At 38.0% G+C, this 16510-nt stretch overlaps 1 protein-coding gene across 15 annotated transcripts in view; it reads left to right on the top strand.

Moving 5' to 3' along the window:
- LOC112147954 (potassium channel subfamily T member 1) overlaps positions 1–16510 on the top strand; it is a 78942-nt gene that overhangs the window by 40017 nt on the left and 22415 nt on the right. For all 15 annotated transcript variants that reach the window (XM_024274659.2, XM_024274660.2, XM_024274665.2 and 12 more), the window contains 13 exons: positions 3403–3482; positions 4360–4459; positions 4816–4872; positions 4960–5008; positions 5178–5237; positions 7703–7777; positions 8023–8106; positions 10547–10641; positions 12944–13124; positions 13382–13546; positions 15513–15649; positions 16060–16123; positions 16357–16465. In XM_024274659.2, coding sequence (XP_024130427.1) covers positions 3403–3482; positions 4360–4459; positions 4816–4872; positions 4960–5008; positions 5178–5237; positions 7703–7777; positions 8023–8106; positions 10547–10641; positions 12944–13124; positions 13382–13546; positions 15513–15649; positions 16060–16123; positions 16357–16465 — 1256 coding nt within the window. The remainder of the gene's footprint in view (positions 1–3402; positions 3483–4359; positions 4460–4815; positions 4873–4959; positions 5009–5177; positions 5238–7702; positions 7778–8022; positions 8107–10546; positions 10642–12943; positions 13125–13381; positions 13547–15512; positions 15650–16059; positions 16124–16356; positions 16466–16510) is intronic.

A 16510-nucleotide genomic window follows, 5' to 3' on the forward strand; every position in this document is an offset into this window, starting at 1 on the left:
TTGGAACTCATTAGAGTTTAAGTTTAATGTGTTTTTTTCATATATTTAGTTTTCATTCCATTTTGCAATTCTTAGATAAAATATCTCAGGAAAATTTGAAAAATGCAGTAGAAAAATTTGCAAGACATTTTTTTCCCCAAAAAATTCTTGAAGAATTGTCTCAAAATAGCTTCTTTTTTCATTTTTTGATTGAACATCTTACATTTCTATGATCTGCTCTGGCCCTTAAAGATTTTGACCTCCAGTCTGACAGATTTTCCAGTAATAAATTAGACCACCAGTTTAATGAATCTAAACTAAACCTCTGAATTAAGACGAGGGAAAAAGAATGATCTTCAGTTTGGATTCTTTTCTAAAATTCTTACAAAACTTGACACGTTTTACACTAAATTCCTTAGGTTTAGCGTTGAAAATCATTTGATATTATAACTTGTTTTTAACTGTTAATAAAAATCTTTCAGGAAAAAATGAGGCCTGTAGAAAGATCTACCAAACCAGCAGAGCTGTCACAAAGTGAGCAGGACTTTTATAAATTCACATCATCATTCAGATTTCTCTCAGGACTCTGAAAGTTATGACCACAGCTATGAATCAGGAAATGGAAAGTGCTGATTCAAAAGTGAGTTGTAATAAATTATCTTATAGTTCCTCATGCAAAGGTCTTTGATGTTTTTTTTTCTGTTTCATATTCAGATTATCCGGTGCCTGTGCAGAAACGCCGTGCATGTTCTCTGCAGACCTGTTTCTTTCTGATCTGTGACCTTGATGCTTAACCTGCCAAGGTCCCATTAAAGAGACTCATTTCTTCCCTGTTCACCTACAGGAACAGAAACTGAATTACAAAGATGCAGTTTTCAGAACAGATGCTTTTTAAAGTCTACGCCTTCATATCAGACAGTGGAGGGGGTGGTTGGTGAGAAATGCTCTATTTTCAGCTTTTTTTTGTCTGAGGAGCAGCTTTGTCAGAAACCTGCGTGATGAGGGCTGTAGGCGGATGTCTAGAGAAACTCTGACTGCCGTGTTTTATGTGTTTATGGTTAAAAACTGGTTAAAAAACAGTCAAATTTGACTTCAGCTTCTTTAATGAGGGCACACTTTTGATAAGTAAAGCATGCATGATGATAGAAGTTCAGACGTTTGATGAGTATTTGTGGTTTACACAGTTTACAGGTTTGATATGTTTTATTTTCTTGGAAATAACCTTTTTGCTGAAGGATGGTTGTCCCTAAATCCCTAGAAAACAAACCATTTTCTGATGTTGACTTTCATCCACGTTCTTGGAAAAAGCCTCAAAGGATTGGGATGGAACAATTCTTAACCGTCTCAATAAAGTCAAAGGTGGAAGGAAGTGTATAGCAGCTATAGTGTGTACCTTTCTACTAACGGCGCTCTGTAGACATACTCACGGTGTTCCTCCCTCACGGCCCGGCTGCTGTAATTGGCCTCTTGCTTCTTGTCCTTCTTTTCCGATACTCGTCGGTTCCACACTTTTCTTGTCAGACGGGGTAGAAAGCTTTGAGCTTCCCTGCTGTGACCACAAAGCTATTATTACTTTCTCTCTGTGCTCATTAGTGACAACAAAAAGGAAGATTGTAGTTCAAGGCTTGTATTTATCTACCAATCTTATATCTGTCTCAAGTTCTTTTGTGCTTTAAAGGATCTTATTCAATTTTTTTATATTCTGTTAGAGTTCAGTATAAAGCCAGATATTAATCTTAATTGTATTGTTTCAGTATGTGATATGTGAAATGTACTTATAGCAGAGGATTATAGTTTAGGTTTATTGGTTTAGTTTGTATGATTTACAAAATAATTAACACAATACACAACCAATAAAAGAGAACAAGCAGAAGCGTACGACGGTTATGTTATACTTCAATACTCCACGAGTCCATCTGATCAATTTTACAGACCAAATTAATACAATCAAGTAAAAAACAAATTCATGCAAATAAATCAAATACTTTCACAAAAGTGTTTTGTATTCATTTATACATTTACATTTTAGATGTTTTTTAAACTGCAAAAAATAAGAATTTTAATTCATCACTGAGTCCATTCTATAATTTTACTCCAAGAACTGAAACACGTTGAACTTTAACCTGTTCAAAGTAAAAAAAAGACCTCTTAAATTATACTGACGAACTCTTAAAGGAAATAGTCTTTATATTCTTTGGAACCAAATTATGTTTTACTCTAAAAACAATTTCAAACAGAATAAAGAATAAAGAATCAGTTGGTTCACACCATCCAGCTCTGTTAACTATTCTGATTGATTTTTTTGTTGTAATTTAACCAAAGATTCAATTATAGTTTTTCCTGCATTTCCCCAAATATCTGCACAATATGAAAGATACAGAACAACTAATGAACAGTAAACAAGATACAAACTCTTTTTGTTTAATACTGATTTTAAACAGACTAAATCTAGAAACTTTGTGTTTTACATCATTTGTAGGAGATTTCCAAGACAATTTATCGTCACTTATTAATACTCCTAAAAACTTTACTTCTTTAACACACTGTATTTCTGCACCATTTAAATATAATTTAACATTTCCAATCTTTCTATTATCAGAAAATATGATAAATGTAGTTTTATTTTTATTTGGAGATAACTGATTATTATCAAACCATTACTGTGTCTCTTCTATTCTAAAGAAGTCCTCGTTTTTCACAGTGAAATTACAGTTTTTCCCCAAAGGATTCAAACTGAATCTGTTTAAAGGTTCATCTATGTCTGTTTCTGAGTCATCTTTTTAACTATTGTTTGTCATGTTTGCATAGAAGCATTTTATCCGGTAGTCAAACACACTAGATCCTTTTCATCCCGAATAGTTTAGTTTTAGAGCTACTTAATGAAATGAAACACTATAATTTTGTTGATATAGTTTTGTTTTTGTAAAGTTTGTTTGGGGGGTTTTAACCATTAAAGCTTTTCTAAGTGACTCATTTTGTTTTATTTTATTTTTTTTGTTTTATTCACTCCTGTTTAAAATCTAATAAACACAAAAAGGATTGATTTTGTTGGATTTTAAACAAGATTTTTGGTTTTTAGTTTAAAAAAACCTCAAGGTAATACACACATTTTGTTAAAGGGTGATAAATGGAAATATTTGTCTTTTCTTGATTATCAATTTTTATTTTTGCAGCTTGAACAAAACTGGTGTGATATTTGGTGTTTGTGTGTCTGTTTCTGTCCCCTCTGGATTTTAAAATAATTGATCTAAACTACTGTTGAATGTTCTGTAAAATGACAAAATGACTTTAAAATCAAGCAGTTTGAAATGGAAGACTGTCAGATCTTTGATGCTTCCTTCCATGATCGTTCCCCTGGCTAGCATGGTGAACGCATGCTAGCCCGTGTTCGTCTGCTTTGACATGTTGTGGCTGTTCCCACAGGGTGCAGGTAGAGTTCTATGTCAACGAAAACACCTTCAAGGAGAGGCTGAAGCTCTTCTTCATCAAAAACCAAAGGTCAAGTAAGTACAGCCGCACAAGCATCTTGACAAACATCAGCAGAATGTGGTCGGGGATGGGGGTGTCCAGTTTCTGCATTACGATCAGCTGCTGATTTTGAAGTTGTTGTGGTTTGGGAATGTGTGGTCCATATGCTGCATCAAGACAGACGTGTTTTTGGATCAAACTCTCACTGGTCACACACGTCAGGATCCATATTCTCTGGAAGGATTTAAAGGAGAGTGTCGTTAACAGATCTCCAACTTTGACATTGACTTTCCTTCATCTGCTCTGCAGCATCTGAGACCAGCAGGCTCTAATTAAAATGTCACATCTGGCTGCAGGCTTTGCTCGTTCCATTCGGTGTTTGTTTGTGCAGTTTCAAATGATCTTAACCTTGATGGGGGCTTCGTCTAAAGAGGCCACGCCAGAGAGGATTATGCAGCTGCTGAGGTTGATTAGAACGGTTAGGGACACCCCCGCGGGTCCTACATGGATCTGTTGACGGGTTTCCAGAACATTAGGTTGTACAGGTCCACATCCTCTTCTGTATGGTTCAAAGAGACACCTATAAATCTGAGTATTTGTGTGTAAATCCATCAGTTATTTTTGTGTCGACGTTGAGCTCCTTCTGTTGTCTCGAGTTATTCTTGGAGCCCTCAAAAAGCCGAGGGAAATCCCACGTGACAGAGTTCACGAGCTGAGGAGCTTCATTAGATATTCCTCAGGACTGCATGCAAGGAAATGCTGTTCAAGAAATATGAAATATTTAAGGTTGGACTGCCAGCAAAAGTCTCAGTTTTAACTTTAGGCTCCAAAATATTGACAAATCTGCTTTAGGAAAATGAAAAATCAGCATACAAAAGCAACAAATATTGTTGTTTTTCTCTGTCTTCACAGGTTTGAGAATCCGTTTGTTCAATTTTGCTCTGAAGATTCTCACCTGCGCCCTCTACATCCTGAGAGTTAGTCTGGATGACCCCAAGGAGATCAATCCACGGTCAGCGTCACGCACAATCTCTTCTTTAAAATCTCATAAGGCCTGTTTTTACTGTCTTGTTTCATTGTTTTCCACAGAAAAACAGTTAAGAAAAAATGTATTAGGAAGACACTTGTGTTGAAATGTTTTATTGTTTTCACATGAATCAGGTTTAAAATTGTTCGATAAATCACTTTGTTTTCTTCCTTATTTTCACAAATCCACTTAAATCATGAGTCAGTATTTTATCTTAAAAATGGTTTAATCTCCATAACGTTAACAGGAAATGTCATTTATTAAGAGGGGGTCTTTAGTTTTTTTCTTTTAAGTAGTTTTATCTTTTGCTTTTCATTCAGCTAATTCTTCTGTTTCTGCAGTGCAATGTGTCGGAACAGCAGTTTCCTCAACGCGACAGACTCACGAGAAATCAACTGGTGGGTTCTCAAAGACGTTTTTGGGTATTAATTCTAAAAAGATGCTGTGAATCTCGGGGAACTGTTCTGTTGTTTTGTGTTTGACAGGGAGCTCATTTTCTGGGTGACCAGACGGGAACCTGTATGGGCGATACAGGTGAGAGTGGCAGCACACATCCTGCCGCCTGTGCTGACTCAGCGTTTACCTTCCACCCTAAACCTCAGCTATAACTCATCAGACATAAAAAAGAAAAAACGAAAGTGCGGCTGGGAAGCTAAAGGAGTCTGCAGGTGAATTCATTCATCTTCCTCTCTCTCTGCTGCAGGTGACAGTGGCCTTAATCAGTTTTTTGGAGACTATGCTCATAACATATCTAAGCTACAAGGTAAGAGGCTGTTTTACACGGATGCACACAGTTTATCTCATTAATGTGTTGAAGTAAACTCTAAAGCTCAGCCTGTAGTTTCTCCTTTAGTTTAGTCTCAGGTGCAGGAATCTGCCTCATTTGGTTTATCTTACCTCTCCGTGAATTAAAAACGAGGCATTGCTTGAACTAAAATCTGGCCACATGTTGATAAGCTTTAAGTGTTGCGTAAAATCTATTGCTAAATTGAACAATAACATCCTGTGGTTGCTGAAAGGCTGTCGTATGGAAAGATATCATGTTCAAAGAAACTGTAATTGAGCAGCTATAATCGCAGATCATTTTACATTTGTTTAAATCTCATTAGAGAAAAGGCATCAGCAGAGTAAGAGCAGCGTTTCATCAAAAGGTGAAAGCATAAAAGAGCTGAAGCCACGGGGACTGAAACGCTCTTCAGTGCTAATGCAGGAAAAGAAGCTCACTTTGCTGAACCGTGAAGGTTTGATTCATCTGGATTTACTCCGTCCCACAGTGAGAGTTCAAAGGAAATGATCCCTAATGAGATTCAGACATAAGGCTGATTGGAGCGGAACCTTATTTGGGCAATTTAATAGCTGCAGGAAGGCAAAATGTCACAAAAAGTCTAGCGTCCGTCCACATGAACATCAGTGAGCAGAAGGGAGCAGTCAGAGTTCAGCCTGACTGAGATTTGGAAGATGCTGCGTCGTAGAAATACAACCTAGAAGATTAAAAAAACTTTTAGAGCTTCTATCTGCTTACTGACTTTACATTGACTTTGTAAAATGTCTCATTTTATATAAGTGTTTGTATTTAGTCCATACTTGTACATCTTCACCAAGCTTGTTTATTGGAATATTCTGTCATCCAGAAATGTGTTCTTTAAAGAAACTAGACCTTTAAGATGGATCTAGAACAGAGGTCTGAACCTTCAACACTTGGGAGCCGTTTGGCTCCATTTCTCACAGACAGCCTCCCAACAGGAGCCACAAAGTCTGATTCACTTTTCAGACATTGAGTTGTTTTTATATTCATGTTACTTTTGTGATAACTATAAACACTTCTTTTAAAAAATAAAATTAAGCTTTTTTTTTAAAACTTGAAATAGTTAATTATTTTTGACAGAGAAAATCTGGCCATTTAAAAATCTGTCGTAATGTCCTTCAGCTGTTTGTTAATGAGTTGAATCAAGTTTTATTCTTTTTATTTTACTACTTACTTACTTTTTCCAGTTATACTTTAAAAAAATGTTCTATTTTACTCTAACCAGAGAGGCCCAATGGAGGGGTCAAAGAGCCACATGTAGGTTACCGACTCCTTCTCTACAAGATGCTTCTTTGCTCCTTCAAAGAGATTCTTCAGTTCAAGCCACCGACAGAAATGTCTAATTATTTATACATATTTTCATTAATTAAAAAATAATGTCATCACAGTTAATTCCATTGGCTGTATATAAGAACTGGAGCAGGTGAGTGTGGCATCACCCATAGAAAACGCTTTACTTGTGGCTCCAACCAAATGAGGTCAATTCAGTCGCCAATTATTTTGCAGTACAAACGCCGCCATGTTGGAGCCAGAAATCATCAGTAAGCAGTGATTGGACTGAGTTGGTCCAACTCAATGTTTCTTTGGCAACCATTCTAACCAATCAGGAGACAGCTTGTTGGAAAGACCACACCCCCAATACTTAAACATGGCTTACGCAAACTCTGTCAATCAAATGTTTTGAATGTTGGGCCAGCAGGCTCCACCTACTTTTATTGAGGCATCTGATTGGTCAGTTCATAACTTGAACTATAGACAATAATATAAGAAAATGAGGATTATCAAGATGATGTTAAAAAAGCTTTTAAAGAGTTGTTATTCTGGCCAATAGAATGACTGAATAACAGCTGATTGTTTCTCTAAATCTATGAGATTTTGGCTTCTTGGAGCCAGCAGGTTCTTCCTGTCCCACTTCCGAGTCACTCTGTCCAGTTCTCATATACAGTCATTGGTTAAATCTGAATAATCTTGATCCTTTTTTTCTTGTACTATAAAAATTATTGGATTTTGTTGATGTATGGAGAAAACTGAGATTTTATTCCTTTTTTTTCTTACACCCACGATAAACAGGTTTAGCACCTTTGTTGTTAGAAAACCTCAGAGTTTTCCTCATTGAGAACAATATGTACACAACATGTTGCTGTTATAGTGTAAACATAAATTACACCAGTGTTAAAATAAATCATTGAAAATAACAAGGCAATAGAAAAACAGACAATAAATAAAGTTTTCATTTGAAAAACAATCAAATAACTCACATTCAGCCAAGAATCATTAGCAGAAGCAACACTTTGATTCATTTAAACATGTGTAAGCAGCAGTCAGGCTCTGTGACTGAGTGCATTCAACAAACAAATATGAAAAACTTCTGCCTTACTATCATAAACGTGTGCTGAGTGACTCGTTTGTCCTGTTCGTTCCAGGGAAACATTTGGGAGCAGTTTTTCCAGATATCCTTCATATTGGAGATGATCAATTCCGTGCCATTTATAATTACAGTGAGTATTTGGATAGTATTTAAGTTTATCAGAGATGTGTTAGCTTTAGTGTATTCAAATGTTTCACCAAATAAATGATGCAGTTGTTTGATTTGATTGATCATCAACAGGCAATTTGCTCTTTATAATCCTCTGAATTATGGATTTAAAATGTTTTTTTTTTTTGTTTTTCTTTACATTTTTATTAAGTCAAACTTAATTTTAACATTTCTAACGTTGACTTTTCTTTTCTTTTCTTTATTTAGATCTTCTGGCCTCCACTAAGATGCATATTTGTCCCTGTATTTCTTAATTGCTGGCTTGCCAAAGGTGCCCTGGAAAACATGATTGTAAGTCTGCAGCTGCAGCACAGTCATGTACACACAACAGGGGGGGCTGCAGCTGCATTTACAGACTCAAACACAACCTCGTATGTTTCAGATACAAAGAACAGTTTGTACTTTTGATCTCTACAGAAGAAATGCTTCTTTTTTTTTTTTTTAAAAAAACAAAAGGTGAAATCTGCATTAATTTTCAGGGGGGTCAAACTCAATCGCACAAGGGGTAAAATCTAAAACACACCTTAAGTCATGGGCCAAACAGAATAAACATTAATTGAACATTTTAAAACATTTTTTTTAGAACATTAAAACCGTAACTTTTTTACTTAATTATGAACTAGATATATAGCATTACCTGCTATAATACTAGTGTGAATGCTGGAAGCTGAATTTGGCCGCTGAAGATGATAGTGTTGGTAGCTGAAGATGCTGAAATTGATAGCTAAAATCACTAAAGCTGATTGCTGAAAATGCTGAAGCCGATAGCTGGCGAAAATATTAGATAAATGCCAAATTAGCCTAAGGAAAAACAAAAAGCTAGCATGTAGCTGAAAGAAAAGCTAAACTCAAATAGCCTAAAAAACAAACAGCAAATTAGCAAAATTAGCAACAAAAAACAGCTGGCATATAGCTGAAATATTAGCTAAACTCCAAAATAGACTAAAAAATCATAGTAAATGCCGAAATAGTCCAAAAAGCTAGCAGAATGGGAATTTTTAAAACTCTAAACCATCATTTTTTTTCCCATAATTATGAACTAAATATTTAGCATTAGCCCACCTGTGATTAGCTAGTGTGAAAGCTGTAAGCTGAATTTGGCTGCTGAAGATGCTGAAATTGACAGCTAAAAACGCTGAAGTTAATAGCTGAAATCACTGATGTTGATAGCTGAAAAAACTGAAGCTGATAGCCAGCTAAAATGTTAACTAAATGCCAAATTACCCTAAAAACTTACAAAAAAAGACAACTTAGGTTCGCCAAAACAGCTAGCATTTAGCTGAAAAAATAGCCAAACCCAAAAGCAGCCCAAAAAACTAAAAGGAAAAAAGCCTAAATTAAAAAAAAAAAAAGAAATAGCTAGAATATAGCCAAAATATTAGCTAAACTCAAAAACAGCCAAAAACAATCTTAGTAAAGGCCAAAATAATCCAAAAAGCTAGCAGAATGCCTATTTTAAAAGCTGCAACTTTTTGATACAAATATGAATAATAAAAAGACAGGAATATTATTCCAGAATAAATCAATTTAAGCCTTAAATGACTTTCAATATTTGACTCTCCATAGAAATATATTTTGTCAAAATTATAAAAATTAGAAATAAGTGCAAGATAACATCGGGTCATTAATAACAATAAAATAAAATGATCTGGAGGGCCGGATCCGGCCCCCGGGCCTCGACTTTAACACATGTGGTTTATATTAACACTAATGAAGCTGCTCCAATAAATTAACCTGTTATCTAATAATTCAGCCTTCAAAACCACCTTAAAGCATTTATTTGTGCCTAATAATTGAGATCATTTATTGGCTGAGCTATGGAGGATGCTAAAAAATGGTCCTATCTTTACATTATTCACAGTTTAAATAAATGCATGGGTAAAACCATCACTTCTTATTTGTCTGTTGGTCTTAATGGAGATTTATAGCTCTACATTATGCAAATCCCCAATAGATGCAGGATCTGTGCATTTGTAAATGCACAGGTGTGATTGATAGAGAGCAGCAAAGACTACAAATAAACAGAGAAGTGAAGCACAGTCGATGAGGGAGTATGAATTCTGCAGGAATGTAGCCGCTACATGATATTCTCGGCAGTTGGATGGTGTTCAACCAGTGCAGTATGTGCTCTCGCTGTGATTTAGATGAGGCCATGACAGAGCAGGCGCTTCATGCCAAAGCGCTAGTTGGCAGATGGAGGAATCTGGAGCGAGCAGAGAGGAGGTGGCAGGCGGGCAGGACATGGGTGCTGTAACGAGGTGCGACTGGAAATGAGTGGCTGCACATCCAGACCGACAGTATGTTCATGTAGGAGAAGGGATTTGAAAGCAGCTGAAAAACAGAAGATCTATGAAATAAGCTTCTTGTTCAACCACTTTTGGAACTTTTTGGTGAAGTGAGATTTTTGGAGGTGAGGTCTGTGGTGCATTATGTCCTCAGAGGACGGTGCAGGTGAAGTCATTGAAGCAGAGCTGACATGGCTCGGAGCTGTCAGCGCAGGAATTCAGTGTCAAATCATGTTTGAGAGCCAGCATGGTGGAAAATACTCTGATCCTCAAACAGCCTCTGACAGTAAACTCCAGGATGACATTCTTCTTATCAGCTTTGAAGCACAAACTCTGAACAGTTTGTTTTCTTGCTTTGTTTTACAAATCTTGGGTTTTATTTAAATGATTTATAACCCAAGTAAAGCTGTGTTTCAGTAAACAGAGGTTTGTGCTTCTGTCTCCAGAATGATTTCCACCGTGCCATCCAGAGGACCCACTCTGCCATGTTCAATCAAGTGTTCATTCTCATCTGCACCTTGCTGTGTCTGGTTTTCACGGGGTGAGTGAACATCTGCGATCTTCCACCCCCTTTGGCAGCAAACCCAGAGGGATCTCAGCTCTTTCTAATAAAGTGGTGTGAGCCAAAGTGTGTTGTTGTTCGGAGACAATAGAACTTGACTCAAACTTCACCCCTGAAAGCAACATTTTGGATGTTTTTACAGAGTTTCCTCACATAAATTAGTAGATAATCAGACATGCAACCTCAGGGATCATTTAGCTACATCCTAAATTTCCTATTTTTTTTTTCCTATTTCATTGTTAAAAGGCTACATAGATATTACTTTGAACAGTTTTGTCGGTGATTCCTCAGAGCCCAGTTGCTACGACAGATAATTATGAGACCTCCTTACTACGACAGCTGCAGAGCAGGTGTGCAAACAGATACTCGGCTCACATGCAGGTGTGGCTGCTGGTCTGCTGCTGAGTTTACAAAGAGAGATCCTGCAGTGAAGGACAATCACCTGCTGCTTTCAAAGATCAAGTGTTTGTCAAACAGGAAACACATTTGTCTCTGTTATAAACTGCTAAAATGATATTTTTAATTCTGCTCTCCACAGTTCTAGTGATGAAGGTCATAGCAGACCTTTTATGTAGATGTGTTTTAATAATATATCATTTCTGTTACTGATGCTATCTTCTGTTTGTCAGAGCTCAGAACATTATGTTTTGTTGTGATTCAATGCGGTTGGACAGTAGAAGGTTTAAGCCTTAAACTCTGACTGCACTCATCCGTCTGTGTGTGTCTGCGCTGCATTGACAAAAAACTGAACATCCCCAAATCAATCTGCTTACATCACCTTTATCATGTCTGACGTCTACCAACGCGTCGAATTTGCTGCAAAAAGCCGAAGAAACAGGAAACCGATCTGGGTATCCAAATAAACATTTTTGTTCTACTTTCAAAATAGAACTTTTTGTTATTCTTTCAAAATAAAACGTTTTATACTTTATGGCAGCGGCCAACAAACTGTTTTTTCTTAGGGCCACATAACTGTTTTCTTTTCTGATGGGGGGCCGTGATACGCCCGTCAAATCCCGAGGGACCGCGCCTTTAAGGGCATTTTTAGCGGATAAAAAGACTAAATGTGTCACAAACTGGAATCAATGTAAAGACAGAAGGTGAGAGATTAGCAAATTAGGTCATTTTAAAATAAATCGCATTTTATGATGATAGAAAGACCGAAACAATACAGGCATGCGTCAGCTGTAGTTCCAGTCAGTGTGTGCGGCGTTGGGGGAGGCGGGGCTACAGCTGCCTCACCCAACGCTGTCTGGAGGATTTGAACAGGAAACTCGTAAATTTGCTGCTTTTTTACCAGAGAAACGTTGAAAACCCACAAAGAAAATGGTAATCATAAAAAAACATGTCTAAAAAAATAACATTTGATTTTTATTTTTAAGTTATAAAAGTATTGTCATCTTATTTAATTTATGCATTTTTGAGTCATATTTTGCTGTTGAGGCTCAGAAACATCTGCCTCCACGTCACGACTCCCAATTGTTGCAAATTAGACATTTGGAGTGTAGTTTGTGTGGACATCCTCCAGTCGTCCAACTGGCATCTCGCACACACAGTGTGTGCAGTATTAGTGCACAGTCAGTTGGTGCTCAGAGCTTGCTAAAGTCTGGTTCAAGGACGCTGTATGACAGCATCATTCATATATCATAACTTCTATTATCCTTATGAATGCTTCACAATACACTTCACACACACGACGATGGCTTGTTCCATTTCACAATGTCCCTTGAACTGTAATACACACCTGTGCCCCTCTGGAGATGGAGCCCCTTTTGTTTACGACCCTCCACGGGCCCGGACAACCCAAAAACCTGTAGTGTCAGTACGGGTCAACCGCCGTATGATTGATTATGATTGTGGTCTTTGGCCCTGGACGTGGACTTTCTCAGCTGTCCTTTATTGTTTATTGATTCCCATCTTATTAAACAATTTATACCTCCTGTCTGTACTTGTTCGTCTGTCTTCTTGAGTCCCGGCCAGTACTCTCCTCCTCGTCTTCACACTGTCTGGTTACACAAGTCTGTTCTCTGCTTTTCATTAAATCTCTAATGTGTCCGGAAAAACCCCCAAATGAATCACTGCACGCAGCGAAAAGGAACCAATGGAACAATCAATGGTGTCACTTCAACTCAAGGCTCTTGCTGCATTGACATTAACGTCCTTTGATCCGGATGGAATTGAACCATCAAGGCTAAATCCCTCGATGACAAATACATCCATATTTGTTTTGTGGTACATGAACCGTCAGTGAATCCGTCTGATGTTGTGTTTTCTCCTGCAGAGCTTGTGGGATCCAGCATCTGGAGAGAGCGGGGAAGAACTTGTCCCTGTTTGACTCCTTTTATTTCTGCATCGTCACTTTCTCCACCGTGGGCTACGGAGATGTCACGCCACAGATCTGGCCCTCACAGCTGCTGGTGGTCATTCTCATCTGTGTGGCTCTGGTAGTCCTTCCACTGCAGGTATGGATTCAGTACGCCACATCCTCCTGAAGCTTTTCACACATGAACCATAGTGGTGTCCTTCATGATTTGTCTTTTTTAGGATAACAGATTCCTGTTGCTGGTGTGAGCGGACAGGAAGTGTGAAATCTAATCAGAGGTGTTTTTAGCCGCAGATCAGAGGAAATCTGATGAAGAGTTTGCTGTATCTGTAGAGATAGTGAGAAAACAAAAATGACACTCCAGTAATTAGTCGTCCTGATTTCACACTTTGTCAGTTTGAGGAGCTTGCGTACCTGTGGATGGAAAGCCAGAAGTTGGGCGGGAACTACAGCCGGCACCGGGCGCAGACAGAGAAGCACGTGGTGTTGTGCGTCAGCTCCCTGAAGATCGACCTGCTGATGGACTTCCTCAACGAGTTCTACGCTCATCCCAGATTGCAGGTGCAGCAGCTTTTCATTTAAACTGCATTTTAATTTAACGTTTTTAGCTCTGAGATGACAAACTCTCCTGCAGAAATGATTGACTTCAAGGACCAGATTGTTTTCACAATTCTTTGTTCTCACTGCGTATGTGAGCAAAGGTTTCTCCCCAAAAACTATCCAAATGTGCACACACCTTGTACCCGCTGAAAACGAACTTTGGACATAGTGAACCACATCCCCACCGACATTACTGGGGGAAAAACCAAATCCTCTGGGAAAAATCCAACGTTGGGGATATTCAAAGGAAGTTTTGAAATCGGAATGAGTGTCATGGTTCAACCCTCAGTTACTACCCCTGACCACCAGATGGAGCCCTCACCAGAGTTTTAACCCTGCTGTCTCCTTACTACAACTCCCATCAGCCACTGCCACGGCTTCCTGTCTGCACAGCTGGTTTCCATCATCATCAGTACTATCTAGCATTTAAACCTCAGCCACTTCTTCAGTGCGACGTCTTGTTTTTGCCTTGCAGACAGTCTGAGCATTTTCTCTTGTTTAATTTCCCTGGTGTTTGACCCTTGTCTGTTTTCCTTGTTATCCTGCCTTGCTCCTAGTTTTTGACCTTAGCCTAGTTTTGACAACACCTCTGCCTTTTCCCATGTTTATTCCTCACCATTAAAATCCACGTTTGCACATGGATCCAACTGCCTTTTCATCACAAGGGGATGGCCACTGGCGGCCATTTGATTGGAAAGTGTGAAATTTGTCAATTTTCCCACAAGTTTCTTTGACCTTGGGAAGAGGCAACCATCTTGGCCACAAAAAAGTAATCTGTGGTATCTTCTACAAATTTTTCTCCAAGTGATTTCAATCTATCATTCCTCAAGCATCTTTGGGAAGCTACTTTGGAAAAAAGTGCAGCTTCAAATTTTTTATTTTTTTGAATGATGTTTGCACAGCAAACTTACAAAAGTGGCATTCCCCTGTTACTCATACTTTTTTTAACCAGAATATTATGACAATTTAATCCAGGGCTTGGCAACCTTTAACAGTAAAAGAGCCGTTTGGGATCGTTTTCTACTGGTCAATACCTAGAAGGAACCGCACAGTCTCACTGTAAGCTTTAAGAAATTTGGATTTGCATTCATAAACTTATTTTTTTTAATTATTTAATTGAATTATGTCTATTTTTTGGAACAAACAAAAGCTGGAGGTAGAGTTGAGCGAACAAGACGTCTTCAGGTCAACAGGATGTAAAAACCTACTTATTTTATCATCTATGTGAACCTCAGACATCAATTTATACATTTTACTAATCAAGATTAAATAAATTCTAATTAAGTAATCTTTACTTTAGAAAAATACATTTTAACTCATTTTTCTTTTCTTTTTTTGTTCTTTCTCTCCTCTTTGTCCTCAGCGGTGTTATACGGCTGAGTTTTGTTATTTTAGTTTGAGGTTGGACTTTGGTAGTCTTAATTTATGGGCTTTGTTTATTTGTTTTCTTTAGGTAGTTTTGGTTAGGCAGCCATTAGCAGGGAGCTGCTGATTCAGACGGTCGACATGCTGGGTCAGCAGTCTCCATGATTATTTTATGTTTGGTCAAGGATCCACCATGGAGAGATGAAAGATCCACTTGTGGATCTGGAGCTGCAGGTTGCAGACTCCTGATTTAATACATCAATCCTTGGCTAAGCTGAATTAAATGGTTAAACACACGTGATGAACATATCAAAAATGTGGGTGTAGCTAACAAGAATTCTCTGTTGCTAAGGCAATCCAAAAAGGTACTTGTGCCAATTCCTCAAAAAGTTACACAGACTTATTGGTCATTTCTGGTTGCTATGGATTTTTGGTCTATTAGCTGATGAGGGGAAATCCTATGAAGTGTATAGTGTGAGTTTAACATTATTTTTGTGTAAAACTGATATAAACAATCAATGATTTTAAAACAAGTTTCCGATTTCGACTCCTTCTCTTGCAGGATTATTACGTGGTGATCCTGTGTCCGACAGAGATAGATATTCAAGTCCGGCGTATTCTCCAGATTCCTCTGTGGTCTCAGAGGGTCATCTACCTGCAAGGATCTGCCCTGAAAGACCAGGACCTGATGAGAGCCAAGTGAGGAGAAGCTTTGACCCTTACATTTATAACTGCAAATCAAAACCAACAGAGCACAACGTAATGTTTAAATGCTGGTGATTCACAGGGTTGATGGAGGATTTTCTGGCAGCTCAGACTCACTATAAAGCAGTTAGTTACACGGTGCTACAGGATTTGAATGTTTATTGATTGCTGCTGAAATTAAATCACACTCACTGGACTAAAGAAGGATTTGAGTGTGATGGATGATTCTGGGATTGCTTTGAACGTCCAGTTTTCTGTGTCACTTCCTAATATTACCAGGCAGTCTCACCATGCACTGTTATGTAATTTCCTTTTACGATAAATTTCAATGTCATGAGGGGATTTTTGGTATAAATGTTAGCGAAACTATCCCTCAAAGTTTAAATTTGTCCTTATTTGTTCAGGATGGACGACGCAGAGGCCTGCTTCATCCTGAGCAGCAGGAACGAGGTCGACAGAACCGCCGCTGTGAGTCATATGGGTGCAAACGTTTCTAATCGCAAAGCAAACACCAATGTAAAATGAATATACACTAGTACTTCTCTTAACACTTCATTTGTTTCCTTATTAGCCAAGCAATTTGGAGATGTGCAAATTGTATTATAATTGGCTCATTTAACAGACAAAAGTCAAGGTCCATAAAGTTCAGTCTCCATCCACTAACAAGTCAGCTCAGTGATGAGTCGATATGTTTCCCACAGGATCATCAGACCATCCTGAGAGCCTGGGCAGCAAAGGACTTCGCTCCAAACTGTCCGCTTTACGTCCAAATCCTCAAACCAGAAAACAAATTTCACGTCAAGTTTGCCGGTATGAAGGTGAAAAACCTTCAGAGGTAAAAGAATTCAGACGTTT

Source organism: Oryzias melastigma, linkage group LG9 (assembly GCF_002922805.2).
Source record: "Oryzias melastigma strain HK-1 linkage group LG9, ASM292280v2, whole genome shotgun sequence".
NCBI classification, from domain to species: domain Eukaryota; kingdom Metazoa; phylum Chordata; class Actinopteri; order Beloniformes; family Adrianichthyidae; genus Oryzias; species Oryzias melastigma.